Source organism: Lonchura striata, chromosome 3, assembly GCF_050655825.1.
Source record: "Lonchura striata isolate lonStrDom1 chromosome 3, ASM5065582v1, whole genome shotgun sequence".
In the NCBI taxonomy this organism is placed as follows: domain Eukaryota; kingdom Metazoa; phylum Chordata; class Aves; order Passeriformes; family Estrildidae; genus Lonchura; species Lonchura striata.
The window spans coordinates 96,378,684-96,392,480 of NC_140705.1; the positions used below are offsets into that span (position 1 = coordinate 96,378,684).

The following is a 13,797-nucleotide window of genomic DNA, read 5'->3' on the forward strand; positions in this document are numbered from 1 at the left end:
CAGACCTGGGTCCTGTAGATTCAAACCTGAGTGGATTTGACTGTCTGTTCACCTTTCCTCCCACCTGTCTGACCCAGCAGCCTGCTCTGGCGTGAGCTCAGCTCCTGATGTTCTGGAGATTTTAGGCTATTGAGGACATGGCTGTATTTGAGTGAGACTGGCTGGTTGCTGCCTTGCTGAGTGCTGTCATTGGGACAGATCTAATGTGACATGTTCCTGCACGTTGTATCACCTTGAGGCATGTGTTCATCTCAGGTTCATGAGACAGCTGTCACAGACTGATGGATAGCTCCTGCCTTTAGGGGAGGTACATGGCAGCTGGCCATGGAGACTTCACTGGACTTGCTGACCCTTGGAGCACAGCATGTTGATGGGGCTTGTTGATGAGACCCAGGAAAACGGGAAAACCATTCAACGGGTTCCGGAGAAATGCATGGAGGTGGCTGTTCTGCTGCAGAAGTCAGGACAGCCAAACTCAGAGTTCACAGCTCTGGGATCAGAGGAAATTTAGTTGGGAATTCAGTGGCAGAAGGGTCACTGCAAAATCCAGCCCCTGCTCCTGGCTGATGTGTTTGGGACAGGTGTGAAACCCTGTTTGAGTGCCTGTGTCAGTGCCTTGCTGCTGTGAGTGGGGTAGCTCAGACCAGTGCTGCAGGAAATGTGTGGCTGATGCTGGAGTGCCCATGAGCAGTATTGCCTTGGCCTCTGTGCTGTGTAGCAGGCTTCAAAGGCTTTCCAGCATGGGAAGGGCTCTTGTGGCTTTCTGGAATTTGATGGTCTTCAGAACATCTCTTTTGGAAAAGGATTCCTTAGCCCTAGCTCTGTCTGACTGAGATGTGTTGTCAGATTGTATCCCTTCACCAGGCTCTTACAGAAATGTCAGGTAAGAGGATGTGGCTGAGCGTCCAAAGAGGAACTGCCTTCAGCTGGACTTGGATACTGCTCTTGTAACTTGTCCAGGCAACCACTTTCTGAAGCTGTTTCTCTTGCAATGGTGGGAGCAGACTCTTTTGACCACGCTCTTGTTCATCATCATTCTAAGAAGCTCAAAATCTGCCTGGCTTGGCCCCTTTCCCTGCAGAGCATGGCTCTGGTAACAGAGTCCAAGAGCCATCATCATGTGCTCAATTGCCTTTTGTTTGCTTCCCTTGCTTTTCCAGCTGGTAACCAGAGCAGAGTGCCTGCAGGGCTGGCTGTGGGCAGGCAGCAGCCACATTTGGGAATGTGCGAGCGTGGTCCCTCAGCAGCCATGCCAGGCACTGCCCAGGGAACTGGCTGCTCTGTCCCCAGGACCCTGAGCTCTTGGGTGAGCATTAGTGTGTCAGGGAGGGTGCTTTGGGGTTTCCATCTCTGTAGGGAGATGCCTCCAGCCCCTCAGGCCACTACCAGATCCTGAGGACAATCGCCATTTGTTGTTTCCGCTTCAATATGCGAGTGGGCTGAGTCACCAGTGCAAGTTTGTGGTGTCTCTGTTGCATCCTCTTGTGCTGTGTTCCAGCAACTGCTGTATTTATTCACATAGGTAATCCTTGTTCCACACCAGTGTTTCTCTGAGTAATTGCTGGGGATGTGGAGGTGAATCAGACATAGTCCCAAGGAGAGGGACTTTGAGGAAAACCTGGAAACAGTCTGTGGTATTTCTGATCAGGGATAATCTTGATGCAAGGCTGGAACTTGGGATGCATCCCAACAAACAGGGCAAGAAACACTCAAAGAAACATTCCAAGTGCTCAGGAAGCTGCTTGCTCTCTAGGGTTTTGGTGACTGCCTTCCTGGCTCGTACATTGCAAGACACCTTTCTGTTCAGGCTGGCAGTGTGACACTCAGTAGTAGGTCATGGGAGCTCCCTCTTAATGTCCCTGTCTCCAGGGAGCAGAGGGCTTTCCTTGGCTGTGGCAAGCTCAGGCACCCCTGTTCCAGTGATTGGTGCAGACAGGCTTAAAGCAGCTGTGCTGGCATCCAAGCACAGATCTGTTAAAACTCTGAATTAGTTCTGACAGATGTGCTTTGAGCTCTGTTTCTCCTAACATGGCTCGGACTGTCTGGAGACCCTTGAGAGCAGCACATGCTTACCTGATCCATTCTTCTCCTTCCCTTGCTCTAAACATGCTCTGCCTTTTCTGTCTTGCAGCCGTGGGGACCCAGGCAAGCATTCTTTTCACAAAAGAGCCATACTCCCAGGATGCCCTGCACGGCCGCAGCGCCATCCTCCGCTGCGAGGTGAAGGAGCCAGCGGACATGGAGTTCGAGTGGCTGCAGAACGGGCTTCCCGTTCAGGACACGGAGCAGCGCTTCAAGGAAGGCAGCAACCTCCAGTTTGCTGCCGTGGATCGGCACCGGGATGCCGGCGTCTTCCAGTGCCTGGCAAGGAACGTGCTCAGCGGGGAGGAGGCGCGCTCAGCCAACGCGTCCTTCAACATCAAGTGTGAGTGTGGGGCAAAGGCAGCGGGGCACACGCCGCAGCCTGCTGCTGCCCACTGTGCTCAGGGAAAAGCATTCTCCTGGGGGAGCCCGAGGCTGGAAATAGTTTTTCTAGGCTAATGGTAATGTTTGTGTGGGTCAGACAGGGATCGGACGGCTTGGGGTGCTCGAGTAGGATTCCTCTCCAGCTGCCATGTCCGTCCTGCCCTGTAGTCCTCTTGTATCTTCTGGTGCCCCTGAGGCTGTCAGAGATGCTTTTTCCTGCTGCCTTTCCTATTTGTGCATATGCAACTGGGACATTACTGCAGCAAGTGTCCTGGGCACTGCACGTCCTTTCAGAACTCACCTTAACCCTCAAAGAGCAGCTACACAGGGCAAAGTGAGATCTCTGCAGTGTGGGTGTCTCTTTACTCCATGCTGGCTTGAGGGCATATGTATCTCTAAGCATGCTTGTGCCCTTGCTGCCTCCTCTGGTTATCAGTGAGTCACTAATAACCACAACCTGGGCTCTGGAGGCTTGGAAAGCCAGCTGTGTTGGTATTCTTTGATCCCACAGGGATTGAGACAGGCAGTGTGGTTCTGAAGCAGCCGGCCAGCGTAGCTGAGATCCAGCCCTCCTCCACAGTGGTTCTGCGGTGTCACATCGATGGCCACCCACGGTAAGGGTTGCCTCCTGAGGAGTGGACCCTGCCAGGGGCCCCTGCACCTTGGCTGTGTGGTCTCTCCTTCTCTCTCTCTCTCTATCCCCCTCCCTCTCCCCCGCCACCTTTTTCTTTCTGCTCCTCCCCCACCTCCCCTCCTCTCTCCCGCAAGAATTCAGTAGAGTCAGGGAAGGCGAAAGGCAGGATTGAGCCTGTGGCTGAGCGCCGTGGGAGAAGGCAAACGGCTTCCCCAGAGCCGCGTAGCGAGGAGCACAGTAAGGATGGGCTGTCACAGTCCAGCTGCTGAGCTGCTTGGTGTGCTGCAGTCACTCTCCGTCGCTTCCCAGTCGTGTCCCGTCCACTTTGGCTGCATGTCTCATGGCTTCGTGTCTTTGTCGGGGCCAGCAGTGGGGACGGAGAGCCAGGGAAATGGGCCATCTCTGGGCTGTCTCCTCCGCACACCTGCTCTCGGGGCAGCCCTGACGGTGCCGTGCCCTTGTTCACCTGCTTGCCCCTGTCTTGCAGCCCCATGTGGCAGTGGTTTCGGGATGGTAGCCCCCTCCCAGACAGCCACAGCTCCTACTCTGTCAGCAACAAGGAGCGGACGCTGACCCTGCAGAGCGCCAGCCCCGATGACAACGGGCTCTACTACTGCTGTGCCCGCAGCGCCGTCGGCTTTGTCTGCAGCCACAACAACTTCACGCTCAATGTCATCGGTGAGTTGTGTCCCAGCTGTCACACTGCGCTGCTCACAGCCTTCCCTCTGCTGCAGGGGAACCTCAGGCTACTGTGACTTTCCTCTGTGCTAAGCCTCTGGACAGAGACAGACCTGACAGATCCTGGCCAGGCTGGAGCCCAGGCCTGTCTGTGTGTGTTAATTCACCCCTGTGTCTTTCTGGAGTAGATTTATGCTGTCTTCTCTTGTAATGGAGCAGCCTGGAGGCCGTAGGTGCTTCTGGTTTTGCTAATGTTATTGCCATGTGGGTAGATGCCCTGTTGGCCTTTGGAGGCAAGACCTAAGGAGGGCAGGAATTGTCGACATTAGAGGAGTATTTGGAACTGGATAATGGAATTTTGCTATCCAGTGTCAGCTTTGCTCTATTCACTAGGAACCAGGGTGCTCAGGGTGTTGCTGGAAACAGAAGGGGTTTTCCCCTTCTGAGCAGCTCCCACATGCAGTCCTGAGCTCTGAGTCCGTGACTCTAGCTGCGCCGGCACATTTGCCTCCTTTGGTTTTGTATGGCACACCCAGCTCTTCTTTGAGCTTTTCCCAGAGCACTGGTATGGGGACACCACAGGCCCCTCCGTCCCTCTCACCCTCCTGTGTTTTCTGCCATTGCAGATGAGAGCTTTCCTCAGGCAGTGATCGTCCCACAGGACCTCATCGTGACCAAGAACGAAGAGGCCATGTTTGACTGCCAGTTTGCAGCTGTGCCCCCTCCCACACAGGAATGGCTCTTTGAAGACAACCCTGTCACCAACAGATCCAAGTAATAGGGACCCCAGTGATGTGGGCAGGGCTGGGAGGAGAGGGGCACTGTGTTCCAGAAGAGAGAGGTCAAACCCTGTCTGTACATGAGGGCAAGCACGCAACATCAGAGTGGCCACGGGGGTTGGTTTCTCAGCTTGACTGGCTTGCGTTTAGCAGGGACTTGGTCCTTGTGCATGGCATTTACCTGAGCAGGACTCAGGGAGCAGTTTGTTCTCACAGTAATCTATGGGGCTGTCAGTTCTAGATGCTCATGCATGATGGCCCCACAGTTAGGGATGTCTCTCATCCCCAGATGTGGTGATTCTATGGAGCCAGGGAAGCTCAAGCTCCAGACACCCACTTGTGGCAATTCACAGTCAGGGATGTGTCCCAGTACTAGATGCCAACACGTGGTGATCCCCAGACTTGGGAATGCCTCCCAGCCCCCAACATCTGCGTAGCAATCACTGGGCCCATGGCTCTCTTGCACTTCCATATCCAATTGCATGATGATCCCCAGAGCCAGGAGTATTTCTGAGCCCCAGACAGCCTAAGCATGGGGCAGTCTGCAGAGCAGGGACAGTGATCCCGGAGCTGGGATGTGTCTCTTGCAGAACCTGGAAAGCAAGCAGTGCCATCTGGGTGCTGCCCTCGGCCTGGCAGCCCCTGGGCGCCACCTTGTGTCCCCTGCCCCTTCTCCTGGCTTTCTGTGCTCCCAGAATTGGCTCATGCTTGGTGATTCATTTTCTGGTGGGAGCCAGCTCTTCACCAAGAAAAAGACTTCTATGAGCTCATTTCCTCCGTGAAGAATGTGTCCCAACCATCTCTTTGTTTATGTGTGGTGGGAAGCTTTGGCATGGCACTCTCTTGGTTTCACGGGCTCATGCAGGACGTCTCGGCGCTGTAGCTCTGGCCCGTGTCCTGCAGAGATGCCCACTGAGCCCTTCCTTCCTCTCCCCACGTGCTCAGGACCACCGTGTTTGCCAATGGCTCCCTGCTGATCACCCAGGTTAGGGCTCGCAGCACCGGTGTCTATAAGTGCGTCGGCCATGGGCAGAGGGGGAAATCTCTTGTGCTGAAGGCAACTCTGCGGCTGGCAGGTGAGGTCCTGGGGCTGGTGACAGGGTGGGGCGTGGGTCCCAGAGTTCCAATGGATCAGTATGTGCAATGGTTCATCCTTGCTGTCTGGATGAAGGGAGCAAACAGTTTGTGTGCTCTCACCTTTAAATGGTGCCTCCCCTGTGAATGATGGTGCTGGTGGGTTGGCTATATGTTCTTGGCCTCTGAGCCCTGTGGTTTCTTGTTCCTCTCAGAGATTGAAGACATGGCACCCTTCTCCCCGAAGGTGCTGACAGCAAACCAGGGCCATCGCGTGTCCTGCACTGCCCCACAAGGCATACCCACACCCCAGGTCTGGTGGGAGAGAAACCAGGAACGAGTTCCCACTGCTGGAAGGGTGTACCAAGAGGCAGAGCAGCTCATTTTCACCAGTATCACCGAGATGGATGCAGGGATCTACACATGCCATGCTGCCAACAAGGCTGGAGAGAAGAAACAGGAGCTGAGCATCACTGTGGCTAGTAGGAAACTTTTTGAAAAGGGTGGGAGCAGAAGAGGGGCTGGATAGGGGGTTAGGGTGAGCTGGGCAGTGGCTCATTACCTCACTGATACAGAGAGGCACCTCTCATGGCGGAGGTGCGGGGCCCCATGGCTGGTTACACTCTGCCTGTGTGTTCTGTTCTGCACTGCTGCTGGCCAGGGGGGTAGTGAGGGGCTCCGCGTAACCCCTTGCCTTCGTGCCCAGCGGTACCCAAATGGGTGGAGATGCCCAAGGACAGCCAGCTGGAGGAGAGCAAGCCAGGATACCTGCACTGCCTCAGCAAGGCCTCCCTGAAACCCACGGTCACCTGGTACCGCAATGGTGTCTCCATTTCTGAGGTGAGGCGACAAGGCAAGCCCCTGCCCCTCATGGGCACTTTTGCTGGGCACGTGCTCTGCTGCTGCTGTTTCTTACCTTGTTCCTAGGCCCAGCTTCCCTGTCACCCCCACTTTGGCCATATTCCTGGCACTAGCTCCATCCTACTGATGTGTGGGTGCACAGTTGGCTGTCTCTTGCCGGTTGGCTGGCAGTCAGCCCTGTGCTTTTGGGGCAGGGGTGAGAAAAAGGTCCCTGCAGCTTGCCTCAGTTCTCTGTGTGGGTCTCAGCAGGGATGTGTTTATCTGTGGCATGGGGAGTGTCAGCAGTGCTACAAGTGAGGGCTAACCTAGGGCTGGTGACAGTGTCATTTCTGTCCCGCTCCTTCCCCCGCTCTGGGCAGGACTCGCGCTTTGAGATCTCAGAGAACGGGACACTGCGCATCAACAACGTGGAGGTGTACGACGGGACCATGTACAAGTGTGTGAGCAGCACCCCGGCAGGCAGCATCGAGGGATACGCGCGCGTGCACGTGCTGGGTATGCTGACAGCGCCTCACGTCCCTCCCTTGTGGGTGCAGGTGTGATACCTCCAGCTCCAGGGTCTCCTGTGGCGGGGAGGGAGCCTAAACATCCCCTCTGTCTGTTGCAGAGAAGCTGAAGTTCACCCCACCACCTCAGCCCCTGCAGTGCATGGAGTTTGATAAGGAGGTTACAGTGTCCTGCTCAGCCACAGGCCGGGAAAAACCCACCATCCAGTGGACTAAGACAGGTCAGGGGATTTGGTTGTGATATGCCTGCCTCTGACCTGAGGCTGTGGGAACTTCATGTTGTCCCACCTCTAGCATGGGTGAAGCAGCAGTGTGGCCCAGCGCATCCTGCATGACTGCTGCATCTGTCTCTTGTGTCCTGCAGATGGGAGCAGCCTGCCTTCCCACGTCAGCCACAATGCTGGCATCCTGTCCTTCCACAAGGTGAGCAGGAGCGACTCGGGGAACTACACGTGCATCGCCTCCAACAGGCCGCAGGGCGAGATCCGTGCCACCGTGCAGCTCGTGGTAGCAGGTGAGGGCTCTGTGGCAGGCAGGAGCGTTTCCTGCTGTGCTGGCCTTGCACTGGCTTTGCCTGGGTGGCAGAGAAAGCAGCGTCTGGCCTGACCCTAAGCTGTGTCCCACGGCATCCGACTGTCTGGTTTGTCAGTGCTTTGCATACAGCCTGGGAGGGCACGTGCCACTGTGCCACCGTGCTGGCCGTGCTCCGTTGTGGGAGCTTAGCACCATTCCCAGGAGCTGACAGCATTCCTGTCGGCCTCTCTGCCTTCAGTTTACGTCACCTTCAAGCTGGAGCCAGAGCCCACAACGGTGTACCAGGGCCACACAGCCATGTTCCAGTGCCAGGCAGAGGGGGACCCTGTACCGCACATCCAGTGGAAAGGGAAGGACAAGATTTTGGATCCCGGCAAGCTCCTGCCCAGGTACACAGCCTCCATTCCAAACTGACACGTGGCACAGCAGGATGTTCCCAAGTATCCCTTATCCCTGCCCAGTATGAGGGTGCCGGTGGTGCAATCCTGGGTTCCTAGCTTGGTGGATACATAACTGGCTCCACGTGCCAGGACCTGGACTCTTCCTGGCCCCAGGCTTTCCCTTTCTGCCACAGCCTGCCAAGCTGTGATTAAGCTGCAATCATCTGTTCTTAAGTGTTGCACAGCCTGAGATGGAAGCTGATGGCTGTGGGGACATGGGGCTGAGGCATCCTGGGGAGATGGGGCTGCAGGTGCCCCAGACCTGCCTGTGCCCTCTGGTGTTTGCAAAGAGCTCTGTGTGTGGTTGGCAGGATTCAGATCATGCCCAATGGCTCCTTGGTGATTTACGACGTCACCACTGAGGACTCTGGGAAATACACCTGCATCGCTGGCAACAGCTGCAACATCAAGCACCGGGAGGCATTCCTGTATGTTGTAGGTAAGGAAGGTGCCCAGTGTTAGGACATGACCTCCTGGAATCCCTGGCAGTTCTAGGCCCTGCTTCTGGCCCTAGCTGTGCCTGCCACGTAGTCACAGCAGCATTCCCATTGGAATGCAGCAGAGTGTGCTGTGGCATGTGCCCAGAGTGCTGTGGCTGGGTGAGGAGGTGGTCACAGCAGTGGATAGGGGGCTGGGGGCTTTTCACATCCTTCCACCACATTCCTGAGCAGGATTTGGGAAACCTCTCCACACCCCCATGTGTTGGATGCTCTCTGCCCCACAGACAAGCCAGCAGCAGAAGAGGATGAGGGACCTGGCAACCACACACCCTACAAGATGATCCAGACCATTGGGCTCTCAGTGGGGGCGGCTGTTGCCTACATTATTATTGTGCTGGGGCTGATGTTCTACTGTAAGAAGAGGAGAAAAGCCAAGAGGCTGAAGAAGCACCCAGAGGGCGAGGAGCCTGAAATGGAGTGTCTGAACGGTGAGGCCGGTACGCCTGAGGGTGAGGGCTTCACTGCTGGTCCCCTGTCTCTGTGCTGGAGGGGCTGAGGGGCAGGGAGCTCCCAGGGAATAGGATGACTCCTAAACCATGGTCTCTCCCTCTGGTTTTTGGCTGGTGGCAGAGACCTGCTGCCAGGTGAGAAATAAGCAAGTTAGTGTGAACCTGACTCCCAGCCTCACATTGTGGTCATCTCTGTCTGCCGAGTTATGTCTCGCTCCTGCATCCCAGCACCTGCACATGGGATCACATGTACCAGGGGAGGGAAGGATCCCTGTTGCAATGTAATGAAATAGTAGTCCTCTCCTGGCTTCTTCAAATCAGAGTTCAGCAGCTACTGGTGCTGAAGGGGAGATGTTTCACTGAACTCCCTCTGTTATATCCAGTGAGGACTTGTAAGCAGTCGGGTGCAGTTGAGTTTGCTGTCCCTAATTCCTTGGTTCTCCCCATTCATACTCCCCATAAATGCAGATGTTCCCTCTCCCAGTTCTCCAGCACACAGCCACATCCTGATCATGTGCAATTTGCTGTGAGGGCCTGGCAAAACATAACTGCTAGGTTTGCTTCCTAGCTTTCTCCTTGCATTGGCACTTTGAACAGAGCCAAACCTCCAGAAGAGAAGTCTGGCTGTGGGGAACCTTCTAGGAGCAGAGATGCAGGAGCATCTCAGCAGCTTTGTGCTCTGCATGTCACCGCTATGAGATCTTTCAGTGGAAAAGTCACAGGCAGCTCACCTGTGCCAGCAGGCTCTCGCCAGTATCCCCTTCCTGGGAAAAAGTTTATTTCAATTGTTTCTGAGGTGGTCTCAGATTTTTATCTTGGCCTGTATTTATTATATTTATTTTCTGCTAGAGTTTGCCTCTTCTTATTCGCTTCATTGGAACCAGGTTAGCTGCCAGTTGCATCCTCATTCTTACAAGCAGACCTAGCTTCCCAGATGTCTACACTCCTTTTTGTACCTTTGTTTGTACCTTTTGGTACTTCTGTAGCCTCTCTGGAAAAGTGGTTTGTGTTTGCTGTCAGCTCTAGTAGAGTCATTCCATTCACCACAGTCTTCAAAGATCTGTCTCTTTGCCTCTTTGATGCCTCTTCAGCTGGGTGACCCAAAGTATTTCAGCACCTGCCTAAGTACCTACAAATACTCCCTGACTGACCACCAGCTGACTTTTCCAGTGCCCTCAGGATCCAGACAGATTTTACCTCTCCATGGACTTGCAGTGGATCTTTGCTATGTATTTCCTATGGATCTTTGCACTTCTAATCATCCAGTTACTTTCCAAGGTCATGTCGTTGGTATGCCACATCCTGTGTAACGAGATCTTGCTCTCACTATCCATGGCTGATTCTGCTACTTTTTTTTTTAATTGTTGAATACAGACATAGCATTGGGGAGGTTCATGGCTGTGGGGACTGATTTCCATGCTAGTGTCTCTAGGGCAGCATGGCTGTGTCTGTTTCTCCAGGAGATGCTCCTGTATCTGTTGCAGGCAGGTGGGCAAAGCTGGCAACTTCCTTACACTTGGTTCCCCTCTGGACTGCTGGATACATAATTGAAGCCTCCTATCCCTTTGTTACCAAGTGCCTTGTCCAGACTCTATGAAACGTGCGAATATGTGTTCTCAAAGGTGTCTCTTGTTTCTGCCTGCTGGTGCTGTCTCTCAGTGGCAGCACACTTACTCTGCAGTTTTCAGGATTTTTTTGGCACAGTTGCAGTGGTCGTCTTGTGTTATCCTCTTGGCTTCAAGCTTGTGGTCTTGAGACACGATTAGTCATGTGTGCAGACAGCACAGGGTCAAGCAGTCCTGCTGATAATGAGTGTAAAAACAGGGAAAGTGCAAGGAGCATCCAGCTTTGATTTATAGGATAAGTGGTGGTTTTTTGCTTTTATCTTTGCAAATCTTACTCCACCATGTGAGAGCAGACAGCTGTCAGTAGCCATGACTCTTAAATCAACATATCTCAGTGTTCATAGCTCCAGTCCTACTTGTGACAAAGCCATGGTTCCTGTCACGGTGGCCAGGCCTGCTCAGGATGTGCTGGTACCTGTCTTGTACATGTGCATTGTAAGCAGGCACGTACACACACTGTGATCCAACAGCCTGTGATGGAAACTACATGCAATGGGACTCCTGTTGGAGTTACTTAATGCTGGGTTGTCTTAATTTCGTTAAAAAATTCCTATTGCGTGGCTGTTTGTCTAGTGCTTATTCCAGGAGCAGATGAAATGGAGTAGTACAGAGTGATGCTGGAGGTGTGTGTGACCCTAGCTCAGGGTTGTTCCCTGCTTTAAATTCCAGCTCCCGCCTTCATGTTATGGAAAGTACCACTTCCTAGTAACCAGGTCTGATCCAAGCAGTAAACACATTCAAAATCAAGATTTGCCATCTATGCCATCATTTCCCTACAAGATGCCTGTAAAATGCAGGGTTTTTTACTTTCTCAAGGCAATCATGTTTTGTCCTGTTCTCTGGCTTGTGTTTGTGCTAGGGAAATTTCTATTGAAGTTCCAGTGCAGAAGGCTTGCTGGGGCTGATTGCAAGGAAGCACTGCTTTAACCCAGCTGGTTAAAATCCAGACTGGTCTGGTCTTACAGGTTCAGCACTTCCAAGGACATTCCCAAGGCTTGCTGGGAGGCGAGTAAGGATCAGGGACATCAGACTGCAGCAGCTGATGTCAGATAGACTTGAGAATCTCTTGGGTATCAAGAGACTGGTTATAGCAAGCAGTGTTCATCTGTTCTGCCTCTGCCTTGCCCATCCCATCTCCTGCTGCTGTCCTGCAGAGTTTTGTCAATGGTAGTTTGCATGTAGCCACTGCTTGGGGATGACTGAGTGGGATGGACAAGGCCAGATGGGGCTGGCTGGCTCTGGGACCAAAGCCATTGCTCAGCATCTGATTTCAAGGGTGGCTGCCGGGCTGCCAGAAATGGGGCAAAAACTGAGGCCAGGCCACTTGCTGCCTGGGGCTGGAGTGCTTGGAGTGTCAGAGCCCCAGGAGGGGTTGAGCCCTAGAATAACTTTCACTGTGTGGCCTGGCAGGATGCTGAAGCTGTTTGTGCTTCCCTTGCAGGCGGTGCTTTGCTGCAGAATGGGCAGATGACAGCAGAGATTCAGGAAGAAGTGGCCTTGACCAACCTGGGCAGCAGCTCGGGGGCCAGCAAGCGCCACAGCGCTACTGACAAGATGCACTTTCCACGTTCCAACCTGCAGACAATCACAACCCTGGGTATGCTGGGCTGCCCTGGCCTTGTCCCCACTCCAGCAGGAAACCTGTGGCTGAAACCCCATGTCCCAGCCAGAAAACAGGATGTGCTGGGTACAGAGGGCTCTGCAGCCCCTGGAATGTCAAGCACACCTGCTGTCCTAATGCACATCGCCTTCCCTTGTGCTTGTCTACACTTCCAGGCAGGGGGGAGTTTGGTGAGGTGTTCCTGGCCAAGGCCAAAGGTGCAGAAGATGGTGAGGGTGAAGCGCTGGTGCTGGTGAAGAGCCTGCAGACAAGGGATGAGCAGCTGCAGCTCGACTTCAGGCGGGAGGCAGAGATGTTTGGGAAGCTGAACCACGCCAACGTGGTGCGGCTGCTGGGGCTGTGCCGCGAGGCAGAGCCACACTACATGGTCCTGGAGTATGTAGACCTGGTAAGGGCTCTGCCAGTGGTAGAGCAGGGACATGGCAGCAGTGGGTGTGGGGCCTGCAAGTGTGGCAATGGAGTGGCAGAACAGGGCAGCCAAGGTGTGAGAAGACCACTGCTGTTCCCAGCCTCTGCAGCAGTCTCAAGGGGAATGGGAGTCTCTTGCAAGACCTGGAAGTGACTTTGTCCTCTACAATCTCCTGGTTTCTGGTTTATGTCCTGGACTCAGCTATATAAGCTAAGCTGTGGGACTCCATGCTGCAGAATGGCTAAGGGCTGTGAGGATTCTGGAGTTTGTAGGAGAGAAATAAATTTGGGGCATGAAAAATCTGGATATTTCAGGCCTACTTGCCCTAATCTTAGCCCAGAAACAAGATACTGGCTTGCCCTACAAGGCAGGGACCAGGAGGACAGGAACCTTGGATCGGGAGATGAGGATCTGTGGTCCTGCCACATCCAGGCACTGCAGGGACCAGTGAGCCTTGTCAATATGTAGAGGTGCTGACTCTGAATTGCTGTTTGTTTCCCAGGGGGACCTGAAGCAGTTTCTGAGAATCTCCAAGAGCAAAGATGAGTCTCTGAAGCCACAGCCACTCACTACCAAACATAAGGTGACCATGCAGCTTTGGAAGTGCTGTGGGCCTGGGGACCCTAAGGAGGGCAGCCAGTGCTGACAGCTCTCTGGGGTCAGGTGTCTCTCTGCACACAGGTGGCTCTGGGCATGGAGCACCTCTCCAATGGCAGGTTCGTGCACCGGGATTTGGCAGCCAGGAATTGCCTGGTCAGCGCCCAGCGGCAGGTCAAGGTCTCATCCCTGAGCCTCAGCAAGGACGTGTACAACAGGTCAGGGAGCCTGACAGGGGAATGGGAGGGGATGAAATGGCACCAGTCTCACTGCCTGCCTGTCCTGCCCGCAGCGAGTACTACCATTTCCGCCAGGCCTGGATCCCACTGCGCTGGATGCCACCTGAGGCTGTGCTGGAAGATGAGTTCTCCACTAAGTCAGATGTGTGGTCCTTTGGGGTGCTCATGTGGGAGGTCTTCACGCATGGGGAGATGCCCTACACTCCGCTGGCAGATGATGAGGTCCTAGCAGGTATGTGGAGTACCTGTACTGTCCCTGGAATTGTAGCCCACTTGCTTTTCACATGGTAAAGATGCGGTAAAAGAGGCCAGACAGGCTGTATGACAGTACTGGTCTGGCTGGGGAAACTGAGTTCTCCAGCCTGCATGGAGAACTGCTGGTCTC

At 54.2% G+C, this 13,797-nt stretch overlaps 1 protein-coding gene across 6 annotated transcripts in view; it reads left to right on the top strand.

The window, feature by feature from the left end:
* PTK7 (protein tyrosine kinase 7 (inactive)) overlaps nt 1–13,797 on the top strand; it is a 34,629-nt gene that overhangs the window by 19,931 nt on the left and 901 nt on the right. For 2 of the 6 annotated variants that reach the window (XM_085575837.1, XM_085575835.1), the window contains exons 2-19: nt 2,132–2,425; nt 2,978–3,080; nt 3,588–3,778; nt 4,405–4,552; nt 5,503–5,633; nt 5,847–6,113; nt 6,338–6,471; nt 6,852–6,987; nt 7,100–7,219; nt 7,363–7,512; nt 7,771–7,921; nt 8,284–8,411; nt 8,697–8,909; nt 11,988–12,143; nt 12,323–12,555; nt 13,079–13,159; nt 13,240–13,391; nt 13,466–13,644. In XM_085575837.1, the coding sequence (XP_085431963.1) occupies nt 2,132–2,425; nt 2,978–3,080; nt 3,588–3,778; nt 4,405–4,552; nt 5,503–5,633; nt 5,847–6,113; nt 6,338–6,471; nt 6,852–6,987; nt 7,100–7,219; nt 7,363–7,512; nt 7,771–7,921; nt 8,284–8,411; nt 8,697–8,909; nt 11,988–12,143; nt 12,323–12,555; nt 13,079–13,159; nt 13,240–13,391; nt 13,466–13,644 (2,967 nt within the window). Of the gene's footprint in view, nt 1–2,131; nt 2,426–2,977; nt 3,081–3,234; nt 3,338–3,587; nt 3,779–4,404; nt 4,553–5,502; nt 5,634–5,846; nt 6,114–6,337; nt 6,472–6,851; nt 6,988–7,099; nt 7,220–7,362; nt 7,513–7,770; nt 7,922–8,283; nt 8,412–8,696; nt 8,910–11,987; nt 12,144–12,322; nt 12,556–13,078; nt 13,160–13,239; nt 13,392–13,465; nt 13,645–13,797 lie in introns of those variants that run through there. The other 4 variants (XM_077781919.2, XM_085575836.1, XM_077781920.2 and 1 more) reach the window with 3 other exon arrangements.